The following is a 27,610-nucleotide window of genomic DNA, read 5'->3' as shown; positions in this document are numbered from 1 at the left end:
ATATGTAAAAATGATAACTAAAAACCAATGCCATTCTTTATGTGACAAAATAAGTAAAAGAACCAAGTTTGACTCGAATTTATATGTCCCATATGAACAGGGTGGGTCAGTACCAAGTATATACCTTACTTCATGGGAGTAAGATTGAACAGCATCTGTGGGCTGCCCAGTGGTCCCAATTAATATTTCATTTACATTCAAGAGAGGCTATGCAAAATAGCAAAACTGTGAGTCCCACTTAATTCCTACTGATCCATCAACTCCCTATGAAAATCCTCAATCCAAGCTGACACCCCATGCCAATAAACAATGCAAAATATCACCATTTGTAGAGACATATTCCTTAAAATCACAGGAAGATGAAAAATATATGTACATGAATATGGTCTTTAGACTTAACTCATTCATTGAGTCCTTTTTGGATCATAAGACCATTCAATGGAAGACATGAAATGTTAGAAAAATCTTAAAAGCAGGCAGTTCTTCCCTGACAGGATGGTAGTGGGTCATTTTAAGGGTGCACAGTGAGGAAGATGCTCATGTGTCAAAGGAAAATTATTTCATTGCCTAGAGAACAGTGACCCACACTTAATTTTACTGGCACCAACACATTATCTCTGGAGTAAGATTTGCTGCAAAAGACTGTAACACTGGTATACCTGGCCCTGGGTTTAGCTTTCCAGGAAGAAAGGCAAGCTCAAAAGGGTACATGCATAGAAAGCTCAAGTCAGCACTAAACTGGGACACATGTTATGCAACCAAATAAAGTGGGAAATTTTTCAAACACTCAGGCAAATGTCATAGCAGGGAAAAAGATGCTGACCAGGATGTGAATGATGCCAAGTCACTCTTCCAGAGAAGTCTGCAAAAACAGCTTCATAAGAAGGATTCCAGTTTTCAAACACAGATGTTACCAAAAGAGGCTAAAAGGATGAGTTAAAGTTGTTGACTTAAAGGAAGCTCTCTTGACTGAAGTATCCTGCCAGTGTACTCAAAATATTATAGTATGCCAAATATACATTTGTTTCTTCTAGTGTTCAAATGCACAGGTTATTCTGGTTCTGCTGCCTGTGTACCACTTTGTGAGATGTAGACATGATTGAGTATGAGATACTCAACAGCAGATTCCAATTCAGTATTAGGTAATAATGATAAATACAGGGTACTAATGACCATTTATGTCTCTCCAGCACAAAATGAACTACAGAAATGCACTTGCTTTCAACTTCAGAGACTTTTAATTGTGAAGCAATTAATCCCATCTGGATAAAAAACATATTGAAAGTGTATTCTAAAACAGTCTTATCTGTCCTATTTTTTTAAGCTTGGAAATGCCAAATTTAAGCAAAATTCACAGTATCTTTTATCACTCATTACTCAGGTTGCCATTTTGGGTCTATGCCAAACTGTTAAACCATAGACACCACATCTAAATAAGATGGGACACTTTCTAATATATCTAAGCAAATGACATAGTAAAAGAAAGAGATGTTGACCGGGTTGTAAATTAAGCTGAGTCATCCTTCCAGAGAACTCTCCAAGCACCTCTTTGTAGTTCTAACTACTCAAAAAACCCCAGCATAAATTATATTCTATTTGATATAAGAATCTCAACAATGTATCATATGATCAGATCAACTTTCTACAAGAGATGAATATACATCAGCTAAGAAGAATGATACAGAAGCAAAACAGGACAGCTTGTGACAAGTGTTTCTTGGGAAGAAGCAGGAAATATTAACCTCCACTTATTCAGGTCCAAATTTATTTTGTCCTTTCTTCTGTAACTAAAGAACTATAAGCAGGAGAAATGAAAGATACTGCAGTTATGGAACAAACTGCAAATTAAGTACAGAGACCCTGAGCTAGCTCTCAGCACAAATACTGACTGTAGTCTAGCTGCCACTACAGAAATATTCCCTAGTGATACAGCAATACCAAAAGTTAGAGCAGCCTGTCTTATCCAAAAATAATGAGTAAAAGGATCCTATGGAAAGGAAAATGTCTTTGGCCTTAGAAACAAGGGTCATTTCTTTGTTATTAAGTACTATTTAACTACACATAGATTTTTCTTTCATGTCTGCTTACTGATAATGGAATATTTTCAGGTGAATCCATGTGAACAGTTTCTAGAGCTTTCCAAATGTGATTAATTTAGTTGGACATCATCTAAGTGGCTTGTATTTTGAGCATTCATATTGTGTTTGGAACAAAGAGTGATTGCTTTGCTTTCCTTTAAGAATTCCTTCAAAAGCAATTCTTTAGTTCATTACTGAATTCTCATGCATTTTATCTGTCTTATCAAGATGAGTGTTAACAAGAATCCCACCCCATCATCTAGCATAAAAAAAAAAAGAACTTAAATAAATTCTTAGATCCATTTCTGTTCTGTGCAATACTTAAACTAAAGTAGGTCTCTTCCAACTGAAATATTCTCATTGTCTTCAGTAACAATTCATGTGAATCAATTTAAACAAATCCATAAGTTTAGATGCATAAGGATGCTTTTTTAAATCATTGTCGATTATATATTTTCAACCACCAAGTTATTGCAAAAAACATCTTCCTTTATATCTTTACACCACCAGTTTTTGTAATGTTTCTATGCACTGAGTGCAGAGAATACAGTCCTTATGTCCTTAACATGTTGAGTGACTTAGAAAAAGAGGCCAGAATTATTTTCTGTTCATAAAGTTAATAAACTAAACCATTTTTTCCAGTTACTGATTTTCATGATTCTATGGCCAAAATCTGTAGTTCTTGCAAACATACTCTTGCTGAGTGGCACTCTTAGAAGTGCTCATACAGGTGCACAAACTTCTCCAGTGGAAGAAAAAGCACATTTCTGTCAATATTATACTCAACTTTTGGTAAACCAATCAAACACACACACGGATAATCTTATCCACATGTTAAAAGTTCCCAGTATTAGGGCAATACACCACAAGGGCAAGCATAAGAATATCAGGACTGGCACAGCTGATGCAGGCACACTTCCAGGGCTGACAACACCAACCAGACATGCAGAACTGCATGGGTTACATACCTGTGGGTAAAGGACTTCCAGAAAATTTGGAGTACTTTAAAAAAAGTCAGACTGACTCAAGAACCAAGCAGTTCTAAACAATTGAGGGCCAAAGAATTTTTGGATAGCACTCTTATTAGACAAAAAAATTAGACAAGAAAAACTATTTTAAATGAAAAAAAAATATATAAATCATTAAAACTTAGGAATTTCATAGTTTTCAAATAACTTTTGGTAAATACCAGTTCCATGAAATACTTGTATTTTATAGCCATGGACACAGATACCATGCCCTGTAAAAAACAGTACTATCACTGACTTGAAGGACTTCAATAACCTTGCTTCAAAACTCATTTCTTTTTCTGAAGAAATTACTTTTTCTGAAGTCTGCAATCCAGCCATGAAAAAATACACTTCAGGCTGAAACCCCACATTCAGAAATTTTAGTCTACAAGCCTCTTTCAGTTTAATTTTGTTTAAATTAGTCTTTTCATGTTGAAAAATTGACAAAAAAAAACCTCTGTGGTTTTACTTTTTAGAAAAATATTCTTGTTTCTCAAAATAGCTTTGAATTTCCCTATTCTATTTGACTTGTGAATGAATAGAACAAAATTTAACATGAAGTTTTAGGTTAATTTAGCCCCTAATCTATGAACTGAAACCATTCTATAGAAGTCAATGACAAATTCAGTCTATGCATATGGGTGATTAAGAAACTAATACTGTTGAAAATACATAATATATACCAGCTACTCTTCTATAAAGATATCCAACATTGTTCAGTGTGTATGGATACATCATTCCAACAACATTTCTGATTTTCTCCAGCTGTGTACTCTCTTTACCTCAGCAGTCACCTCCATTTTCTACTCCAATTTAGACAGTAGTTGCTTCTGTCTTGACATCATATCCACATATCCCTCTGCCATATTGTATGTGGTCAATCAACAGGTCCACTATAGAAATTCATAGTGTCTAAAATCATTATGTTACTCTGAGATAAAATGAAAAATGAGTTGTGAAGCCTTGAGAAAAATTTAAAGCCAGACATGACTTACTTTTTGCTAAGGAATTGAATTAACTCTTTACAACTTGCAGTCCCACTCCACCTAGACAGAAATTTTCTTATAACTCATATGTAATACAGGAATCATACCCAAGGTTAGGAAAGTCATTATTCTGTACTTGACACACACTTCTGGCTAAGCAGTTTGCTGTGTGGAATGCTCCAACTGGCACGTGCTATCATGCTTTAAGGCATTAATCAATCATCTGCCTTCTTTTGCCAGTTAAAAAATTAATATGTCTACATGTCATATAGAAACAACATTTTCATTCAGAAATGTCTCATGATTGGGATCTATCAGTACAGCTTAACTTCAACTGCTCTTTTTACTTTTACATATACAGTTAATCAAACTTGAGGAAGCACCTGTTCCCAATAGGATCTATCTAATATACTAGTTTTTGATTCCTGGCATTTAAAGAAAAAACTTGAGTATTTGTGGCACTTTCATTGGCCCAGCTTTCTTCCTACCGAGATACATGTTATAATTCAGAACCATTTAAATTACTGCTTGCAAGAACAATTGAAAGTTAAATAATGAAAGACAGAGCAAAACCATAAATGATTCAAGAGACCCTTTGTGTGTTGAAGGAATCATTTTTCTGTGTACAGAGGGTTTGCTTTTCTGATTATACTATTAAAAATGGCACTCCTGTAATTCAAATTTGCCTTCCTATAATTTTGCTTGTATTTCAGTATTTCGTTTCAACTAAGCTTGCAGGTCAAGATTTATGAATATAAAAAAGAAAACATCTCCATCAACTGTCATGTATTACTTCAAGAGAAATGAGCCTGACTTAGCCTTGCTCCTCAAAGAGCCTATAAGGCAAAGAATCTTTCCAGCAAATTTTTCTCTACATGCAATTCTGGTTTAGACACAACTGTAAGTAGTCAACAATATGGTTTTACAACTATCCATCAAAGCGCAACTTGCGAGCCTCATTTCCCCATTCTTTCTTCCAACAAGGCAGTCTTGGCCTTGCAGTGCATCTCTCAATATCTTAAATTCATAGTGTAACAGGTTATATTACATAACCATCACTCTACTAAAGCAGAAGAACTTCAAAAGCAGAGAGACAGCAACACTTCGTCCGAAATGGAACAAGGTACTGGATAAGGTATGGCAGGGAAAAAGAAATTTTAAAGGTCTCATCCATACATGAAAGCAGCAGTTTTAAATGAATTTTAGGAACACACACCTGCTTCAAGGTTCCAATAGACTACATATCCAATTTTCACTAATCACTTCTTATTCATGTCCTGGTATGTCAACAGCATAAGAAAATAATTCCCAATCAGGCAGTTACTTCTATTTGTCCTAATTATGCAGAGGCTTTGGAGAAAATATTTTGGCAAAACCTAAAAGAGTAGAAATATTTTAAGCCTTCTCCAACCAATAAAACTATGCCTTGTGTTTGATTTTATTTCTCACCAAAAAAATCTGCAGCTGCTTAATTTTATGTCCATTATGTACTTCCATAGCACTCTGTTCAGTTGTTTCTTTGGAAGGACAGGAAGATGTGATAAGTGAAAAGAACCAAGGAAATAAGAAGTATCATACATACTTTATCTACATCAGATATGTAAATCTTATCCCTTCTCTATCCATTTTCTCCTTCCTGTACACCTGGATCACATTACCTTCATTATCCTTCTTATAGTTCCCATTATCCAATAAACAGAAATGAAAGTGCCAAATTCTTCAGTTTGATGAGCTCCTTGGAGGTCATCTGACAAAATGGATATACTTCCTTCCACTTGCAGATATTTCTTGCTTTCTCCTTGCATTTTTTAGAATAACAAAAGTCCCTTTCCCATAGCCAATCTTCATTGTTTTGTAAGCCTGTTTTATGTAGCTTTAATTAATTCTACTGCCAGTTCTCAAAATCATTAATCATAATTCCTCTGTTTTCCTAGTTTTTGTAAATATGCAGATTTTTGAAGAATGCCATAGAAACCTGGCAAATCACAGCAGTACAATTTCCTTCTTTAAAACTTATCTGTAATGATAAAAGGAATCATGCACTTAGTCAAATGCCTGAGAAGGTATTTTAGTCTGATGAGAGGAAAAAAAGGAACTGACTTGTAAATCCAGATGCTAGAATCCCCTAAGAAAGAATAAGTTTCCTAGCGCTACTCTGCAATTCAGTAACAAAATAAACATAACAAAATAAGTATAAGTTGAAGTGGTTTAGGTATTCTTTTTTCTTATACTGATAAACTGCAATAATACCAAATACTTGGTTGCAGTTTTATTGAAGAAAAAAGTAAGAAAGTACTAAACAAAAAAAACAAGAGAATAGTCAAATTTGAATTAGAAAAGGGTTAATTTGATCAAAGCTGTGAAAACACCTGTTTTGTCTACATATAGGAGTACACATCTCTCTTTGTAGGACAAAAGCTGCTTCTGCTTGAACAGTACAGCTTCAGTGATTATGTCAGTTAGTTAAATTTAGGTTTTTCCTTTATCAGTTCTTTTATTTTGGTATCAACAAAGTTAACTGAACAAAATTACATCCTTCTTTGCACATCAAGATGAAAGCCTAGGTTTTCAATCTACATAAATGTCTGCAAAACTGCAAACCATTGCCTAAAATGATGTTCCTCTTTTAAGCCACAAGTAATCTGAGTTGGCAATTCCTAGTTGCTCTCCACTGCATCTCCTATGTTTCTTTCTGGTCAACACTTACTCTTCAGAATATCACCACATTTCCCTTCCAAAACAAATCTGTTTACCCTTCTCACAAAACCTTTGAAGGAGAGTCTGAGGAAGAATTATCTAACACTATGCATCTTTAAAACAAGAAACCACTTAATATAATAAATAGCAATAAAAACTCTATTTAATAGAAAAACTCTATTTAATAAAAACTCTATTTAATAGAATAGAAATAGAATAGAAACTCTAAAAACTCTATTTAATAGAATAAATAGCAAAGAAAACTCTTCAGATAGAAAATTGGTATGTCTCTTGATGCAAACTGGTTATGGTATGTACCATGCCTGTAAATCAAATTAGCAAATTTAACAAACAACAGTTGGCAGGAAATGCACTGTACTCTTGCCCCTGGGCTGCTGTCCAGTAAAATAAAATAGTGATTTATTAAATATATTTAACATTCATGAGAACAGTCATAACAGCCCTCCACAGGTTCAATTCACTTTTTTGTAAGAGGCTGTTTGCTCTTTGGGTATAAGGTACCATCCACAGCAGATGAACACAAAACTACACAGTTGCTAAGACTGGATATTTTATTAAGGAACAGAAAATACACCCACTAAGAACTATTATTGAACAACCAGAGCAGAGAACATCTACAGTGCAGGTTACAATTGCTTGTCCTGTCTTCACCATTCAATTAAGTCGCTATTGCCTTGATTCACCAAGTTACTTAAGCATATGTCTAATTTTATGAACATGAATAATCCCCTGAAGTCAAATGACTATTCACTCAATTAAAGTTAGACATATGCTTAGGTACCTTGATGAATTGGAGCCCATAATTGCCTGCAGTTGTTTCTGCCAATTTTCTGCAAATAAAACCCCAGAGTTTTGCCAATGAAAATGTGATACTATAATGCTTGTATCACTGAAGAAATTAATTTTATTTAATGCTTTTTCTTTAAAGTCTGTTTTTCTGCCCATGGTTATTGGTAAAGAGGTCATCAAAGTAGATACAACAAAGAAAATTGCATTGTCAATGTAAAATGAATACGATGATTTGGTTTCTCTTCCATTAATTTCTAGGGAAAAAAATTCTGAAGTATGAAGTATAAACCTTGGAAAATACATAGGAGACTTGCTATTTCAAGTAGTTGATATTGAATTCATTGGCCAGAGTCACAAACTGAAGAGCATTATGATTAATGGAATGAGTAAGAAGAGGCGTTTCACTTCAGGTTTCCAAGATAGGAAGCTCTGCAGTTCTTGAAAGAATTATGGTCCTGATCTTACTGCAGCACCCCATGAAGTCTAAGGAAAGATTTACATCAAATTTTGAGAGGTGGATTAAACTTTTATTTTTCATAAACTATCATCTTCCCCTTGTTTTGGAAAAAAACCCACATACTTGTCAATACCTGTTAAAAGATGTTATCTTTAATGATTCCTAAAAGTTACGATTAGAAATAAAAGTGAAAGGAACGAATATTAAAAAAAGAAATATCTTGATGTATAAACAGAATGATATCCTTGTAAATTATGTTCTTTAGATCTATTAAGACTTTTATAAACATACTATTAAAAACCCAGCAACTCTAAACAATTTATAACACCACAATTCACAGCCTTCCTGTCTGATCTAAGGCTAAGTCAGGAAATGGCTGCTATTCTGTGGCTACATTTTATTAATATTGCATTAATATTAATTATACATTAATATAATATTTTTTTAATTTGCACAAGAAAAATATAATTGTCCGTGGCCATAAGGTGAGAAGCAAACATAGTTTGTTATCCCATCTAAAAAGTCAGTATTCAAAAATTTGCTAATAGCAGCAGCTTTTGCTGGCAGAGAAAAATTATTGGTGATGAAGAACAGCATAGATAAGCTGTTAAAAATGCCCACAAAGTATAAATAAAAAATGTTAAACTGAGGAGAGTCTGAGGGCTTCCTATTCCTTATTTTCTGGGAAACATCCTTTAATAACACCTACACTAGACTCACCCCTGTAAACTACAAACATGCACGGCAGCAGTAGCCCACAAATTTCTTTCCTCGCCTGACATTTTTGATTAAAGGAATTGTAAAGGCTTTTCGACTCTTCATAAAGAATGATTTGGACAGATGCTTTTCACTTTTCTGCCTGGAAGTCCTAACATTTCCCTGCATAAAGACAATATGGGTATAACCCACATTTGCCCACAAGGCTCAAAAACAAGTAAAATACATGCAGAAGGTAACTAGTTCTACCTTTGGAACTGTATCCAAGGGCTCTGAATAAAATTCACAGCTGTGTATAAACCACACATCCTGCTCTCACCAAGATTATCCACCAAAATAGTTATCAACTTCAAAAATAATAGAAATAGCTAGAAAAATCACATTATGGAGCATTTAAAAATTTGTTTCAAAGAGAAAAAAAGTTAACCTGGCACTGCCCATATATATAAAAGAGAATGACTACTACTTCCTACAAACTGGTGTCTCAAACATTCACAATCAGAATTCAAGCCCTGGATCATCCAGGAGAAATGGGAACACGCAATCAAGGTTTTCAGATATATGTTCTTACAAAATTAATACAGTAGGGGAAAAAACATAAAAGGTGTGGTGAAAATCTAATCTGTAGTCGCTTAACCTGCTCACCCCTCCAAGATTACCTAGAAGAGGCAAATATGTTTGTTATTAATCTAACACAAGCATGACTTCACCAAGTGGACATTTCAAACTGTGTTCAGTGCTCCTGAGAATACCCTTCCACAGCAAGTCCTGCTATGAACAGCAACGTAACACACAAAGTATTTCTCATGGCAACATATGGTCACTTAATAATTACCATTTTGGGTTAACATACTTAAAATACCTCTTAGAATGATTACTGGAAAAATCTGTTTGTTTCACTGATTTTAAAAAACCTATAAAGAAATACCTATAATTTTGTTACTACATTAACTCACTGTTTACCCTTGAGAAAACAAAAGAGGAAACTAACCTGATTTTCCACTTTAAACTATGTTCTCTGAGCAACTTTAGTGTTAACATTTCTGCTAAGACTATCACTGCTTCAAATTTTCCCCTGAAGCTATGACTGTTCTGACCACAGTTTGTTAGAGTGATATACTGAACTTTAAACTTTTAAGAAAATGACACAAACAAATCCAAATAAAGCAAGCATGCACCTGCTCCCATACTTAATTTTTCTCTTCATTTGGTGAGGTTGTCGAGTCCTCTTGTTAAATAATAGGTTGAATCACATCCTGGTTTAAAAAATAAAATATCCACAAATAGTTCCTTAAAAATCTCTGTCCTTTTCTTTCAAAAGTTTTATAACTAAACAGGGTTCAGCTCCCGCAATAACTCTACAGATTGTTTCCACCCACACAAAAAAAAGCAGCCTACTTACTGCACAATTTATACTCAAAATGTGTATCACTATTTTCCAACTGAAAACAAAATCAATTGTGTGATGTGTAGAGTTCATACTAACGTAGAGAAAATTAAATCCAATACATCTTGTTCAAACAGTATGTGAAATCAGGAAAGCTCACAAGAAGCAGGAGGGGAATTTCAACCCTCAACTGAACTGCTACAAATGGCAAAAGTAAATTTAGGGCCTTGAGGGGGTGAGAGCAGAGAAGGATGTGAGGGCTGAAATCCTGCAGCAATTTTACAATTGCTTTTTACAAATCATTCATTTCCAGATGACGAAAAACAACTTTGCAGACAAGGCAAGAACACCTGAAAAGGAATAAAAAGACACCTTCCCTACAAATTCGTCATCTCTTCATTTTTAATTGCCCTCATTACTGAAATTCAGAGAAACAGTAAGAACATGTAAAGGAGAAAATAAAGCATTTTAAACCCCTTCAACTAGCCCATTCATGATCAAAGAGAAAATTCACCTAATTTGGAATATATTTTTCTTTATTTTGAAATACATTCATTAAGACATGAGTTCTAGAATCTACACTATTTCTGCTCACCCCCATGTCCACACAAAAAGAGCCCCAAGCAAATAAATACTTTTCCTGTTTATGTAAAAAAATTATGCAGGATTTCCTGAGAACATGATTTTCAAATTAGAGACAAACCAAACTGAAGAGTATGTGTTTCCTTTACCACAGGAAATGTAGTGGATTTGGTTTTAAACTCAATTTATATATCAATTAAAAAGCTGGAAGTTCTTATCTGTGACTGAGTTGTGGCAACTTTTGAAAGTTGAGGAAAACAATGCTCTAACAAGAATTTAGCTGTTGAAAATATCTTTTAGAAATGTTAAATTTAATAACTCTCCAGTGCATGTCTGGGATTTCTTTGTAATCTTCTTGAGCAATGTGTAATATTTTGGCAAAATCCCAGACCCTCTCAGTTAGTAGTAGAAGAGAAAAGGAAAGGTTATTAAGTGAATTTGTTGTCTCTCTTTTTTATAAGTTTTAAAAACTTTAAACATAAAAGAAATCTTGCTTTACATTAACTTCACCCTGTTGCTGGATTCCAAAAATTTAGTGCAGATTTGCATGTGCTCCATATGTATCTTTCCAAATCTGCCTTACCTGCCCTAAGCAGTTACTGTGCATGTGCTGACCAGCTGTGAAGAAAGAGAGAGGGGGGAAGGGGAAAGGGGAAACAACTGAGCTGCAGACTTGGAAAGCCAAGAGCTGAATTTCCTGGCTTACCCTGTGGCCCACTTAATGTCTCCAGTCAGGTGACCAAAAGAGGCAAGTAAATTACACAGGAGCAGGCACTGGATGTCAAACAATAGATTATAGCCACACAATATTCAATTTCCTTTTCTAATCACTGTAGTCTCAATGTGCTTGAGTTACATCCTAGCTTGGCAAAATTTTATGGTTGCTTCTCCACACACTTGATTTCCAAGAGAACTGAGCGTGATGTTGCAGTCCAAATACTCCTTCTTATTCTAGGAACTTGGTATTCTTAATTTTATTGACAGATTAATCTGAAAGGGCAATACTGGCATCAGAATGCTTCCCTTACTATGATAAGTAAGTATTACGATCACCCTAAGGTGATTTAATGTGATACAGCTCAATGCAGTATGATATCAATTGATTAAATCCCAGTTATATGCAGCTGCATGAACAACAACCAAGAATTTGATTTCTTATAAAGTAAATTTTCTACATACTGTGAAGATGCATTTGCAATCATTCCACTAGTTTTTAATACTTAACCTGCATTTGCAGCAAGATATGTTCTGTAAGTGAATATCAAATACTGGGCTCATGGATGTTACAAAATTCAAGAAAAAAAAAGTCTAGCTTCTCTGACTTTCTTCAGTTTTTAGTATTCATATTTGAAGAAAACAGAGAACTGGAATGATAAAAAATAACTGCTGAAATTTTAGAACTCAAATGATCACTTCCAGCATCCCTTTTTCTCTCCTACATTTTCGTAATTATATTTTCTATCACTGGCTGATATTCATGAAGTATGGACTCAGAAATACCTTGAAAATAATGGTTATGATACAAATTACTGTTAAGCAGGAAAGCTTAGTCCAAATGGCATGCAGATATTCTTGTCTGTCATCCTTTTTCTGGTTACTTGCTTGAAGGGCATAGCTCTTACTTGGTATTTTAAAAGTCCTATCATATGCATTGGCAGTGTTCTAATTTCTTATTTGATGCTTCCCAGCTAGAGCAGATACTTAGCTCATCAGCTCGAAAAAGCAGCTGTCTGCAATATGGGTTCAGCTATTCCCCTATTCTGCTATACTTCAAATATTTTTTAAAAATGCTGTGCTAATCCCTCAACAATAAAAAAAGCAGCACTCTATTAATTCACATGTGGCAAGCACAGCATCTGCCCTGCCTGAGCTGAAACACCCATCACGCCATTACTCAACCACCAACTGCTGCCAGTTCCACTGCAGCCACTTCCACAATGGTTTCAGAGACATTCAGTCTGCAGCATTTCTAATTCTCATTACAACTCTTTTACATATATGATTTCAGACATTCTTGGAGCGAGACATCAGAACAACCACAGCGGATCTGAATAGCATTTTAAATTTAGCGGATACTAGGTTTGTCTCTTAGCAGCCTTACAGACGTTAAAGGTCTGCTTATTCCCTAGAAGACATGGGTGCAGAGCATGGAAGCAATGTTATCAGAAAGGGTTTTGGGGAAGGGATGTCAAAGGGAACATGTATTGATGGAATTACAGCAGATGGTACAGTGAATGATTACATTATGCCAAGCAGCATACTCAGAGTCACTCAGATCTCCCAAAAATCATAAAGCTGGCTTAAAAGCCATGAGATGCACTAAAACAAAAACTATCAGCATTTTTCACTTTCAGTATTTTTGGAGCTTTGGGGAGAAGCTGCCTTTCCTTCCAAGTCCTGATGAGTTGATACATTTCTGATGAATCTGGTGAGTCTTATATACATTACCAAAAAAATACCATTTGCATCCGGACGGTAAAGTCTCGCTAAATCAAGAACAGGGTCTACATTCCCTCAAGGAACTGAAATCAAAGATGCAAAAACCAAATAACCGAGTAAGCTTTTATTAAAATGGAGGATAGACAAAGTCTAGCATACTGCCAAGTCAGCTTGGGTAATTATGCGAAGGAGTCAGCTGTCTTCCCTCTTTTTCCACCAAAGCAATTTTTGAAACTCATAATATCAGGGCAATTGGCACATTCATCATGTTTTAACTTCTGTTTCCAGGTGGAATTCTTAAACCATAGCACAGAAATTAATCAGCTGGTCTTACGTGTCCTTGAAGCCATACTAAACTTGCACTTTTAAAGGATTCAATTGGATTTGGGTGTCTGTGATGCTGGGCACAGTAATCAAGTTTGGTGACTAAGTCTGAGTGTCTAAGATGCTGGGCACAGTAATCAATGCCATCTGAAACTAACTCATTACCCTCTTGATTCCTATGAACATTCACAATCTCCAGGAGCAACCCATCTGCCTACTATTTACAGTGTGTAATATGTTACTATTTTAGTCACTTGGTATTTGCATTAAAAGAATACCTACTGACTCTATTCTGCACTACACAAACATATACTCAGTGAATTCATTAGCAAGGGTACAGTAACACACCAACATGGCAACATGCAATGAAATTTGAGCTGGATCATGAAAATGCTGTGTTGAGAGCATACTTCTGAAAACACAGTGTTTTCAAGTGCTCTGATAAAGCACTTGCTAAGATTTTTTTCTAGAATCCTTGCAGAAGAGTCTGAGGAAGCTACACACTATTGTCTTGGGGACAGGAGATACTAGAGATTAGAAATGTGCAAACAAAGTGATTGAATTAAAAAAATAATAATAAAATCAAGTAAATCATATGTCAGCACTTCCCTCCCAGAAGGACACATGTACATTTGCCACCAAGCAACCAGAGGAAGGGTAACAGCCAATATTGTCTTCTAAAGTTCAAATACATTGACTTAGGTGTCTGTCTCTGCACACCAGACTTCAGGGAAGGGCAGTACGATTTAAGTAAGACCACATGAGAAAACAAATTATCAACTGGTTGGATATCACCCAAAGGGGTTATGAACTATTTGTCAATGTGAAAAAATATTATCAACTATTTATGGATCATTTCAATTGTCTCATTAAAAGCACAGATATTGAGAGTGGAAAGGATGTACATCAAACTTGAAGATCCACAAAACTAGAAGGAACTGAAAGTACTGGGCGGACTAGATAAAACTGAAAATATTTGCAGCTAACTGGGAGATGAAATCTGAAAGCAGAAGGTAAAATTCAACAATGAAAATTATCTGGGAGGTTCTACAATTAAGCATGAGTAATTCACTGACATGAATAATTTTCATGGAAGAGAAAAGGATCCAGAATATACATGTTTCACAAACTGAATACGAATTAAACAAAGGCTCCTTTACAACAGCAAGGTAATATTAAAGTGGCATTTTAGATCATCAGCAGAACCCACAGGATTCACAAAATTTTCTTTCTGTTGTACTTCAAGATGATGAAACTGGAACTGGAGTAGTGTCCTGCATTTGGTTCTGGCTGCCACAAAACTGTTGTGTTCCAAAAGGAAAGTACAGAGATTAACAGTAAATTCCCCTTAGAATGTGTGATCTAAGGGGAAAGACTAAGCAAGCTGGGAGCATTTAGCCTAGAGAAGTCTCAAACATACCAGCCTATAAGATCATAAAAGACTCCTGGAAATAGGAAGGAAAGAAGGAATATGTCTTCTCTATTAGAAAGCTTTTCTTAATGTCTGATCTGAATATTCCTAGCATATTGCCTTGTGTGCCACTGAGATAATGAAGAGTGAAGCAATAGAATGAACTGCCTGAGGGTTTGTGGAGTCCAAGAATAACTCAGGCAAATATCTTTGTACAATATTGTTAAAGATGATCCTACATAGAGAAGGGATAGCTGCACCCAAGACTGTTTATGCTTGTTCCCTGCTTGCAGCATTGAAACTAGCTCCTGTACATTGCACTGTTCAACGCAGTCACAGCCTGCAGGACATGAATAATCTCTTTTCAACATCCTATGAACAGCCTATTATTTAAATAGAGACCAAACAGGAGAAAAGTAGAAGGAATAGGTCAGGTCTTTAAAAGATGAGACTGGGGCATGCACTAGTGCCCTACTCAAATCCCAAAAACAGTACTAAAATCTCAAAACATAGAAATGTGATAAAAACACAGCAGCACAAATTCTGAAAATAACTCTGTTACTTGCTGCAATCTGGAACTGGTAATTTAAAGAAACTGCTCTTGCATTAAAAATTGATTGGGAGCACTCTCCCAAAAATCAGTGTCATATTAAAGAAAGTTGCAACCAAACCAGAAACAACACAGCTATTTTGCAAGGAAACATGGTACTACACTTCTTAGCTTTAGTCCAACGTCTTGACTACAAATAATTTATTTTATCTTTTCTAATTTGACAACGGCTTATACGACTCAAGTTCGAAGAAGCTTGCACAAGAGATGCCTGCACAGGAAACCACTATAAAAACCACTGACATTCTCAGTTGCTTTCAGCACCTGGTACTTGAAAAAAGAAACTATTTGACTGTTTTCTCATCATCATTATTACTCAAAACTGTTAAATGGCAGGAAATAAATTACTTAAGAATCTCCAAGGGGTTTGAAAAGGTAACAGTGAAAAGACAGCATAATTATGCAGGAGTGCTAAGAGGTTTCACTAATAACATTCTCTTAAATGAGCTACCTGATCAGACTCTTAATGCAAATATACATACTATTGCTGTCCTTGGCCTTCCTCATCATTCATAGATTAAATTCATCAGTAAACACTGAAGGTATTAAACAAATCTCGGATTGTTTCCTAATTTCAGCATTTATACTTCAGGCCTTTTATACTTCCCATTTATCTCCCAAATTTGACAAAATGGCCAATGTCACCTGAGTATGTAAAAATGTGTAACATCAGAAAAAAAAGTGGAATCATAGAATTACTTCAAGACATTCAGTCCCATATTTAAAATCCTCAAATAAAATACTGTATGCTTGTACACAAAAGAGGAAAAAATTATTCTTGGTTTTGTGGAAGCACTAAAATAAGACTTAGGGTCCATTGTTCGAAGTCTCAAGCCAAATTAAAATGCAGTCTCTGCCCCAATGAGCTAAGTTAATAACTTGTGTATATTACAAAAGCCTTTGTTGCATTGTTACAACTATTATTCATGGTCAAAACTCTCTAGACACTACCATAACACATATGCCAAAGACAAATTTGACAAGGTTAAAACTTGTCTCTGATTAGAAGAGATATATTAGAAGAGACTAACATTGGTATTTGTAATATTTTATACTCCTTGTCTTTATGTTAGGATTTAACTGATACATAGATTCAGCTAATGTTTCTCTGTTTGAATGAAGTCACATCAACTTCCTATTTGTCTATTATTATGGCCATTCCACATGAAGCACAACTAATAGTAACTGACAGGAAATTAAAAGATAACCTTTTATCTGCTTTTTATCCAGAAAAGAACAGCCTTTCCACTTAGATAATTTAACTTCTGCTCTTTACCCTGGTAGGTTTCTAAAAAAGAAAATATAGAAAATATAGAAAATATAAAATACAAAATATGAAACACAACTTGGGTCTTCCATATTGTTACAACTTTTTGAAATCTCCAGCTTCATCTACCTAGAAACACCCAGGAAGAGACAGATGACTAATGATGTAAAACTAACATGCCAAAACTTTAAAAGTTCACCAAACCACACAGGGACATCATCATTCAAAATGTGAGTACCCTCAACTTGCTGCAGCTGACATAAACCAAGATCACAGTCCAGCAATTGCTTTGGCTTCTGCTACCTCAGACTTAGAGGTCACTCCAGCAGAGTAACCTCTGCAGGCTTCACCAGATTTGGAGTCACCAGTGTAACTGATAAATAACAACTATTGTGCACAATGAACCATGGTGAAACAAAAAAAAAAACATGAAATACAGACCAAGGAAGCCAACTGACAGTAAATCCAAAGGAAGCTGCAGCTGGTAAGCAATCAGCAAAGTTCAGGTGTACATATGTACATATACAGAACTCTATGCTGTTCTCCTGCCCTGGCAACAGAATGCTTTAGATGAAAGAGACACAACAAGGTGTTGCTGTTAAAAAGTTAAAGCATGTTATTCTTAGGTGACTTAAACACATGTGAAACACATTCCTTGTGTTACTCAGAAACATGTAGAATCCACTTAAGACACTTAGTGGACCTGGACACACCACTTGAAGAGGTGATCAAAGTGGAAATCATATCAGAGATAAAATCAAAAAAATACAAGAGGTTTAAAAAATATAACCTCAGGGGAAATGTGAATGAACTGACTTCAAATAATCCCAGAATAAGAACACTGTAGATGTACATATATTTACCTATGTAAAAACTTGCTAGACACAACATGGTAATCAACTACCATAACACATCGCTAACTGTATGACCAAAAACCTATCCCTAAATGCAGATTCTATCTTCCTCACCTCACACTCAGTAGAGCTATTTCTTTTACCTCTATCAGTGGGCATGGAAAACTACATAAACAAGACTCTAGCACATATTGCAGAACTTCTGGTGAACAGAAATTAGAAAAAACATCTGTATAAACTATCCTAGATATAAGTGAACAAAATTGAAGGTGTAGACTGGATAAAACTGGTAGAAGTTCCCTTGGGGATACAGATGTAAGATCAATTTTTCTAGCTTAATTTGTATTAGAAGAGTAAATTCCAGACAGTGAGTACTGCATGTTTTAGGTGATGGTCAGGAAGTATGATTTTGTTAAAACAGAGAACTACTTTAATTATTTTTTTCTCTCACTTCCACCCTCATCCCCCTCAATACAACAGAATTACTACCTATTAAGATGTAAGGAAATCAAAAAATATTTTTGGTAATAATAGTGGTTTAGTAATAGATAAAGCCTTAGATTACAATTTTTAAGGTTTCTTGCCATCAAATTTTATTAGTGAAAGCATTAATAAAAATATATGTGTTAGCATCATGCAACATTATATCTGAATGTAACAAAGGGCACCAGAAACAACATTTAAAAGGACTGCATAGTTACAGCTTATATTCATAAGCAGATTTAGCATTTAAATCTTCAATACTTTAGAAAGACAACAGGACAGATACTTCTTAAGTTTGTAAGTAATTTTTGAAAATAGAATAGGAGGCCTCTCACTACCCTTCCTGTTAAATTCTCAGGAGTAACAGTGTACTGGAGTACCACAGTTGTGATTCCAGTGGAGATGACCTTATTGTAGCAATAAGGCAATAATTTTCAAGAAAACAATATAGCCCATACCAAATTTATTTGCAGACATCAGTGCTTGGAAAGTAACTTAATGACCAGGTTTGATGACATGTCATCTCACTGTAAAAAGAAGGGATCATCCTGCAAAGTAGCAATCAGGTTATGCACCAAATATTTATGAAGCAGTGCTTAATATCAAATATCTCTAGAGATACCAAACAAGCTTCACAAACTCCACTCACAGATTGACCTGGTCTGTGAACATCCTCACCACATAACACAAACTGTCCCATCAAAGGAATGAAAATAGATGTAGTTTATATAGCAACTCCATTCATTAAACTAGCTCTGGAGAGTCCTGTTTCAGAGTTTCATGGAGATAAAGCACAGACTTCAAACATATGCATTATATGTGAACAGAAACGCAATTCTCATGCTGGGAGAAAGAAGAATGTTGTGATGAGATGTGGGGAATGAGCCTTTCTTTAGGGAAGTAAATGCTATGTGAAAATAAGTGGTTTACATTCTTGAGGACAATATGCAAAAGAGTGAAACAGCTTTGAACAGCTTTATGTTTCAGGTGGCAGATGGCTCCCTTTTGGCTGAACAGTGGTAAAGGTTCTTAATCTCAATTAAAAGGTGTCTATGAGTACAATGAACCTTCACATTGCTGAAAGAGAAGCATCACTCTATTAAAAGCAAGTTCGTAAGCAAGTGTTAATCCCCATGCAATGTAGCATTTATCATTTTTCATGCAAGTGCTCATTCCAAGAGGATTATCACTTCCCCATCTTGCCCTCTGGCTGACTACACAGGGCAGAGAAATTCTTTATTCCATATGGAAGGGGAAAGAGAGGTTGGAGGAAGCTGTGATCTCCAGCTTCCAGTTTCACTGCAGCTGCTCCAAGCTGAAAGTGGGAAAGAGCACAGGCCAATGTTGCAGCAGTTGTTCTTCAATGAGAGCATGAATGTGGCTTCCCAGAAGCTGTCTAGCAGTTATTAGCACATGCCCTACTACAAAGATGGGTGGAGGGAGGCAGGGGGTGACAGAACTCTTTGCTAATATCAATCAGTACAGATCCTATCAGCCCACCCAATTGAATACTCAGATGCACTCCTGACCTGTCCACATACAGGGTATTTTATTTAAACTAGATTAAAGTGATTCTAATTTAAGTCCCTCAGATATCTAAGCATAGCTATGTGGCAAAGATATGTAAGGATATAAATCCACTTGTGTAAGTTTCTGAAATCTGAGTTCCCTTTCCTCACTAAATATGCACTTTTCTAAAGAACTGCACTTTAGTTATAGAGAGCTAAGAAAAGATCACGTTTGGGGTGGAATTACATTAATCACACGAAATTTTTGTTTTCCTTTGGGGCATAATGCCCTGACCTCCATACTCATGTCTCTCTTTGCAGAGAGTTACCAACTAAATGCAGCTCACCTGGGTGCTCTTATATAACACATCTACTCATGCAACAATGAATGCTACTGTAAGCAAAAATAGCCAAATTCAGGAGTTCTGAACTAAGTGGTGCATCAAACCCATGACAGAGACAATCGTAATATTACTTTGTAGCATGCCACACATATATAAAGTCAAAAGCACTGAATATAGAAACACAGCTAATAACGCTGGTAATTCGTATCTGACATCCTACATGGCTCTTCAGAAATAAATGCTGTAACAAAAACTAGATTACATGAATGACATCTAGTGGACATACTTTTCCATAACAATCAACTTTTCCCAACCAAAACTGACACAAGCTTCACACAGTAAAAACAAGCACCTATTTATGTATATATGTATATGCAGGATGATTATGTCAGAAGTCATTGAGTGATACTGATACACACATTTCTGAGTTCTCTTTCAGTCTGTTTAAACATGTTTCAGCTTATGAGTGGTTGCATTGTATAGTAATACAATGAGTATGAAATATATGTTAAGAAAAGGAAAAGCAAAGGTCATTCTTCTGCCCTGGATCCAATAAATGGATTAGAAGAAAGCAGTGATCCACCTGCAGTCAATATCTCCTCAGATAGGTAGATCCCACAGATCCTACCTTCATCACTTTCCAACCAGCTACAAAGTGAAGAAGCCCTCTTCTGATCAGGGCTCTGTTAAACTGCTCTTCCTAAGAACTAAATTTGACATGAATATACAAATCTGTCCTATTCAGTAGCCTTGTAAAAAATACCAGCGGGATCCCTCTCACCAGCAATGGGAAAAATGCGAAGGAATGTGAAGAGAACATTAAATTTAAAAAATTAACAGTATACATAAAAGACAAATGTCTACCAATTTACACTGAACATGAGTACACCTGTATTCCTATCCTAGTTTAAATAGAGTTTTCCTCATTATCCACAGACAAGTGACAGATGAATAATTTTCATGTACATTCAGTTTAAATGAGTGTGAATAAATATGTCAATACAAACACATATACAAGAACATATACAAAAATATTATAAGAAAGATATTTCCCAGGAGATCAAAAATAAGACAGTCTCACTTGTCAACTACCCCTCCTTAACAATAATTGTGATTACTCATACCAATTTTGAAAATTCAAAGAGACATTTAAAAATACCTCACAAGCATTGCTTAAAATGAAAAAGTACAGAAGGATTTCCTTAACAAAAAAAAAAAAAAAAAAAAAAAAAACCAACAAAAAAAACCAAACAAAAAAAACCCAAAAAAAACACCCACAGTGCACAGTGCTGGATTTTCAATTAAAAATGCATTTTATATTTCAGTCTGAAAATTCCCTGTGTACAGGTAGAAGCTGTCTGTGTGCTTACAAGGTCAGCTTCTTTAAAGTGCTGTCTCTGACAAGAGAGGATATATATGAATGAATTTATAACTACATCTCATATCATACACTGAGAGCATATCCAAAACTGCCCAAGGCAAATCTACTGAACTGGTTTCCAGACAGCTGCTCTGCCAGGAGAGAGGCTTGACAACCCACTGAAGGACAATCCCCACAAAATTATCAGTATAATGTTGTCGGGTTTGAATAACTAGAATTAATTACTCATAAATGAGCAGCTTTCTACAGAGATTGCCACAGATGATTACTATACTTTTTCAATTACTGAAATGGCTAAGAAAAAATACGTACTCCAGCACTTCTTACTAAGCAGAGTGCCAACTCTAGTCCTCTATAATCACTATAAGACCAAAACATTTGTGCAGTCAGTGGTTAATCTCATCATACCATAGTAAGAAGCTTCTGAAAAAAATCTAGAAAGGAAATCTACAAATAGAAACTTGTTCAAAAAAAAAGAAAGAGGAAATGTCCTGAAAATTATATTCTTGTTTTCTTGTTTTACAGAATCCATTATGACACAAGCTTTTCTGGTTTCACTCTTTCTTGTGCCTTGTAAGATAAAGGCATAAAGGAAGCAGATAACTGAAAAACTAACCAACAGGTAATTAGATCAAGGCCACTAAAGTATTGGGTATCCATCATATGAGTAAAGACATTTATTGTGAGGATGGCCAAACAGTTATTTGGAAATATTATCCATGTAGAGTGATAAAACATGCTTTGCTGCTTGAGAACACAAAGTTTCTATTCAGTTTATCCGTGAATACGTTTAATTTTCATGTTTAGTGGTATATATGCTTCATTGCTGAGAAGGAAAATATAGAAAAGTGGGCTGCCAAGGCAGTTTAAATAGTCCAGAGGAGTATTATGTAGATAAAATTCACAGAGTAAGAAAGGTAACCTTGCATTGCCTGAATTTAAAACTTCCCCTTTCCCCTCAAAAAATATGTATTTTAATATATTTCCTGTGCATAAGTTCCATCTTTTCCTAGACTGGGCTGATACAGAGAAGAAAGATTTTCTTCCATTTTGAATTTATTTTAGGAGAGTCTCATGAACAAAACAAAAATTTGCAAATAATTAAAGTTATATCTTTTGTTGCTTTTGATTCCAAGATTCATTAACTGAAAAGTATCCAACAAAACCACATAAAGACAGACAAGAAAATGAGTACATATCACCATTCTAGCATGGAATAAGCAGTTAGAAATTTCTAAATGATTGACATAATTCTGCTGTCCTCTTCAGTGAAATAAAAAAAAAAAAAAAAAGGAAAGGAGACTGAAGTTCTGAGAGATTCTCTAGAGCTGAGTTAGAAAAATTGGTGCACACTGTGCCTTTGTGTGAAAAGCATCTCTGCCAGATGAATCAGGTCAATAACTGAATTTCTCTGTTCCTGTGATGAGACAAAAGTGACATGTGTGGGATTTTCTTTGTAAGACTCGTGGACAGCATGAAATTCTATAACCAAAAAGTATGAGATCCAGATGATTAAAAATAATGCAGAGATACTTTATCTAAGACTGTACTCATCTTCCTAACATTTTATACCTTTCAATTCCTTGTGAACTTATACTTTGATTTTCATAACAGATTTCAACTGACTTTGACACCCAGATAATTTCTTCACATGAAGGAAATTTTATGCCTAGCAAAAGCAGTAGTTGGTACTTAAAGAATCTAAGTGATGCTCTAATACAAAAAATCATTAATGTTGGGTCTGATGAATTATTACAATACATAGGTAAGTCAACAGAAAAGGTAATTGGTTAAAATAATTTCTCATGGTTTTTTTTAAATAATGTCTCATGTTTTTAACTTCAATTTAGAATGGCTGTGCCCTTTGCACATTCTGAAAATGTAGTGAACTATACTTGAGAAAACCCTGTGAGACTTAGGACCAAACCCAGAAGAAAAATAACATGGTATCCATTCGATATCTGCAAGAATTGGATTCTCAGGTTTTTAGACTTCCATCATTATGGCCTGAGAGGAAACAGCCCTATACCTTTTGCTGAAAGTTTGTCTCTGAAAGTAATGCCCAGTCACCCAGGATGTCTGACAGGAGGGTGACAAGCTGCCACATGAAACATCTTGTAAGCATGCCAGTTTGATAGACATTTCCAGGAGAATGAATTCCAAGAGGGCCAACTGAAAGATGAAAATGTGAATATCCAGATCTCTTGCATGGTACAGGCAAGAGAACTACATTACTGAAAACCACCAGAACAAGGGAAGACCTTATCACCCCAAGTGAAAGAAAGTAAGAACTTTACTTTTCAGCACCATTATGTAAACCGGATGTTTTTAAGCCCTGATTTCCTCTAGATAATCATGGAACAGCTGTTGCTAAACAAGGTGTCTCATTATAGAAACTGTTTTTAAAAAATTGTACTAATTATATTTAAGATACAGCCCAGAAGTCAAGGTTTGTGTTTTAACACTTGAAACCAAACAAACTGGAATCTGATTACATTAAGTATCATAGGAGTGACCTATTCAAGCTACATTGCTCTGATTAAACAGCAGATATGCTCAAAGTAGGGAATTTCTCATGAAGGTTTCAGGACTCAAAAAACTATTTCTGATTTTGGCTGATAGGAATCTAGAGTAATTCATCTTTGTGGCACATTGCAAATTTCACCTCCATTGAAAATCTTTGGTAAACCTTTACAGTTAGTTTTACAGGAACCCTGGGAGACATTACATCCTCAAAAGATGTTCAAATCCTTTCCTTTGGCTTCTGGAAATGAACACACAGAACTGAAAACTAAGACATTTCAGATGATCATGTCACAAAGTCAGCACATTGTCAGCAAATGAGAAAAACCTCAAGAATATGAAAGCCCTTGCACACCAAACTTAACATCTCAGAGCAGACCAGAAGTAGATTTTCAAAGGTGTTAATAGTTTCAGGAAGGAGAAAACTCATCTTCCCATTAATGCTTAATTCTTATTTTTTCAAATACAAAGAAAAACAATAAAGGTTGATCTAGAGAACACATTCAGGGATAAATTATGATGCTAGTGTTTCAGTCAAGAAGCAATAGGGAAATTCTGTGAAATAACAGAGATACAGTCAAAGGCAAATTTGTTCTTGCAAATAGAATTTTTTTTCTTGTAAATAGAAAAAAAATAGAGACATTTGCAAAGATATTTTGAACAAATTTATTCAGGTGAAGCTCAGTAAAATAAAAGCTACCAAAACATTCAATATAGAATACTTATTGTAGTAATTGTAAGAAAAAAAAAAAAAAAAAAACTTTTTACGTACATTTTTAGGATGCTCTTAACAGGGTTTTTTATTATTTTGGTCAGTAGTCTAGTGTGACTCTGATCAGACATCTCTCACACTGAAAGAGGATGTAAATTATCTTGATTTTGCCTTTTTAATATCTATAAGAGGATCTCATGTTTGCCCCATCCTCCATGATTTAACATAACCTGATGCTTTTTACAGGACTGCATACTCTATACCACTTCATAATTTATTACCTGTATAAAAACTCAAAATACAGCAAAAGGAAACAAAATAAAGGACATGTGAAAAAACCCAACAGTTTGTTACAATCTAATGCTTCTGAAATATATAAAAATTCAATTTTCAGAAATGTGTTTTTTATTATTTGAGCAAATTGTAGTTCACTTGCATAAAATATCTTGAAACAAAAAAAATTATAAAAATTAGTGGTGTGACAGTCATTAGCTTAGTAAGCAAAAGACAGCATATTCAATAAGTGGAATGAAAGTCAGGTTTCAGAGATCTGTTCTGTATTACAAATATTACAAATGAGCTGTATGAGAAACTATAAAACTAGTACAATAGCAACAGTGAGGGTTAAGTCAAGTTTATGAAGAGCTTTGCAATCTAAGTATAGCTTAGGTTAGTAAAGGAAAAAAAAAACCTCTAAAACCCAAAATATTCTTATGGTTACAATCAGAATTGCAACCATGCTAGCTGATGCAATGTTAAGCCATAAACACATACACACACAACTCCACCCATAAAAAATCCACCCTAATTATTGGTTTATGAACAAGAAAATTCAGATTAAAATTATTTATAATATTGAGGTAATATTTCTAATACCTACTACAGAAACAGCACACAGAAACACAGGAACCATAGTTTTATTAAGAGATATTTTTCCAAAAAAAATTCTTTTCATAATGGCTAATTAAGATTAAATCAAAAAACAGCTAAAACAATCTCCTAAATCTAAAGACCTGTCTATGAAAAAAGAAAAAAAGGATACTCAATGCATGCTTTTCATTTTGACTGTGGAAAAACAAAGGCCAAAGGACATAAAAGAGCACAAGTTTCAGTTACTCAGCCAAATGCCGTATGGTGAAGATAAAATGCTTTGTTTAGTCAGGTTTTTTGAGTTTGCTTATACAAACTTCAGATACTTCAGATCTGTTTTATACTTTCAACATGCTAAAGTTCAAAAAGCTTGCACCAAAAGGTCGCATCACAGCAACACAGCAGAGTGTAAATACAAAAAATTGTGTAATGTTTGGTTACACTGGGTCATGAGAGCTGGTTCTAGAAAACACACCCATACTGCTACACCAGTAGCAGTGGAGACAAGAATGCTGCAGGACTAAACTCATTCTTGCAGAAGGAGCCACAACACCTCCCCACTGGTCTGAGACAATCTGCCATTTGCTGAAGCTAATTCATAACAAGACCGTGGATTATGCAGTACAAGTATTGGGAAAAGTCTCCTAGATTAAGTAGACTTTGTCATTACAAACCCAGCTCATTTTGGTTTTAGATCTGAGGAGGTCTGGCTATGACTAGCTAGTGAGAGAGTTCTGCATAATACTGGAAAATTTTTGCTTTGGATTTTATAGTCACTAGCAGACAATCTTTCAGTTATGATCACCATGATCTTCACCACTGGGAAGACTATACACTAAATTTCCCTCACTTTCTCTAAAAATAAAGGAGAGGGTAAAGAAACTCAGCAGTCCTTGGGTGCAGTTCTCCCAGGTAAATGCTGGAAACTTCCCCTCTCAAGGGCTTAAAGGACTCTGGAAATAAATTAAAGAATACAGGCTCTGCCTAGCTAGATGCAAACATGACTACTTGATAAGAAATGCCAAAAATTATGAAAAAAAAATAATCAATTTTTTAAATACATGCTTAAGTCTCCATAAATTAATAACCTCCATTAAGAACACAAAATGAACAGGTAGAAAAGAACAAAGTTTTTGTTTGCTAGAAGAGTTTACCATGCTGGTCAAAAGTAAGACAAAACTGGCAGTGAGATTTTTTTTTCCCCTGTGTTTGTTTATATGATGAATGTCATGTTATTTTAAGGAATGTCAACCCTTCATTAGATGTAGCAGAGTACGAATTCTGCTGAGGAAATCTGAGTTCTGGTTAATTCCTTTTGTCAACCTGTTATCTCACTGAGGCAGTGATTTGTAGCAACATCAGTAGAAAATTACAAAGATGTAGCACTGCCAGATTATCTTGGTCATTTAGACTGCTCTTGAAGTCTCACAAGATAAAACCACCAAAATTCAGAGGGAAAAGATTGAAAGATCTCCATTTATAACTGGTATGGAATGGAAGTCAGGTGGCCCTAAAAAAAAAGGTTTCTCTGTTAGGTGAAAACCAGTCAAGTCATCATTCTAGCTTTAAAGTCGTCCAGTTTCAGCAAACACCTTTGATCTATTTCAGTGTTCTGTTACTAATCTACTGCTGATGAAGAAATATGCAAAAATGCAGAGATGACAATGAACAACAGAACCTTGGCATACCTCAACACAGACACATTACAGACTACAGGTCATGGGAAAAGTCAGTTCTCAATCTCATAATACATAAAATAATTAATTCCAAGGGGAAAAAACCTAATGTTTTCTGCTTACCTGATATGGAACAATACTCCCATGAGCAGTACCCCAGCGTTTCGCTTCAATTTTGCAATTAAGGTAATTAGCTGCTACATGAGTGAGACATGCAACCTGAAAATGGAAAAAAAGTATAGTATTCAGGAAAGCTGAAATTTCATTGACAGCTTCTCTGAGATTTCCTTCTATGTGCTTTAGATACATAAGTTAACATATTTATATCACAAAAGCTTCCTTTAGATGTTATACATTTTGTACACTTTTTTACTATGAGAAAAACTCAAGCTACAGCTATATCACAGAAGTGCTTAATTACAACTCAACAAACTCAAAAATTAATATGTTCCCTGTAACATCAGCAATGTTGGACATATGTAGC

General features: G+C 35.1%; 1 protein-coding gene across 8 annotated transcripts in view; it reads right to left on the bottom strand.

Moving 5' to 3' along the window:
• Nucleotides 1-27,610, bottom strand: part of SUGCT (succinyl-CoA:glutarate-CoA transferase) — a 315,620-nt gene that overhangs the window by 226,125 nt on the left and 61,885 nt on the right. For all 8 annotated transcript variants that reach the window (XM_086844708.1, XM_086844682.1, XM_086844700.1 and 5 more), the window contains one exon: nucleotides 27,250-27,345. In XM_086844708.1, the coding sequence (XP_086700834.1) occupies nucleotides 27,250-27,345 (96 nt within the window). The remainder of the gene's footprint in view (nucleotides 1-27,249; nucleotides 27,346-27,610) is intronic.

The sequence above is a fragment of the Cyanistes caeruleus genome, chromosome 1, assembly GCF_971803275.1.
Source record: "Cyanistes caeruleus chromosome 1, bCyaCae1.hap1.1, whole genome shotgun sequence".
Taxonomy (NCBI): domain Eukaryota; kingdom Metazoa; phylum Chordata; class Aves; order Passeriformes; family Paridae; genus Cyanistes; species Cyanistes caeruleus.
The sequence above is the reverse complement of the archived record's forward strand: the minus strand, read 5'-3'. Positions and strand labels throughout refer to the sequence as shown.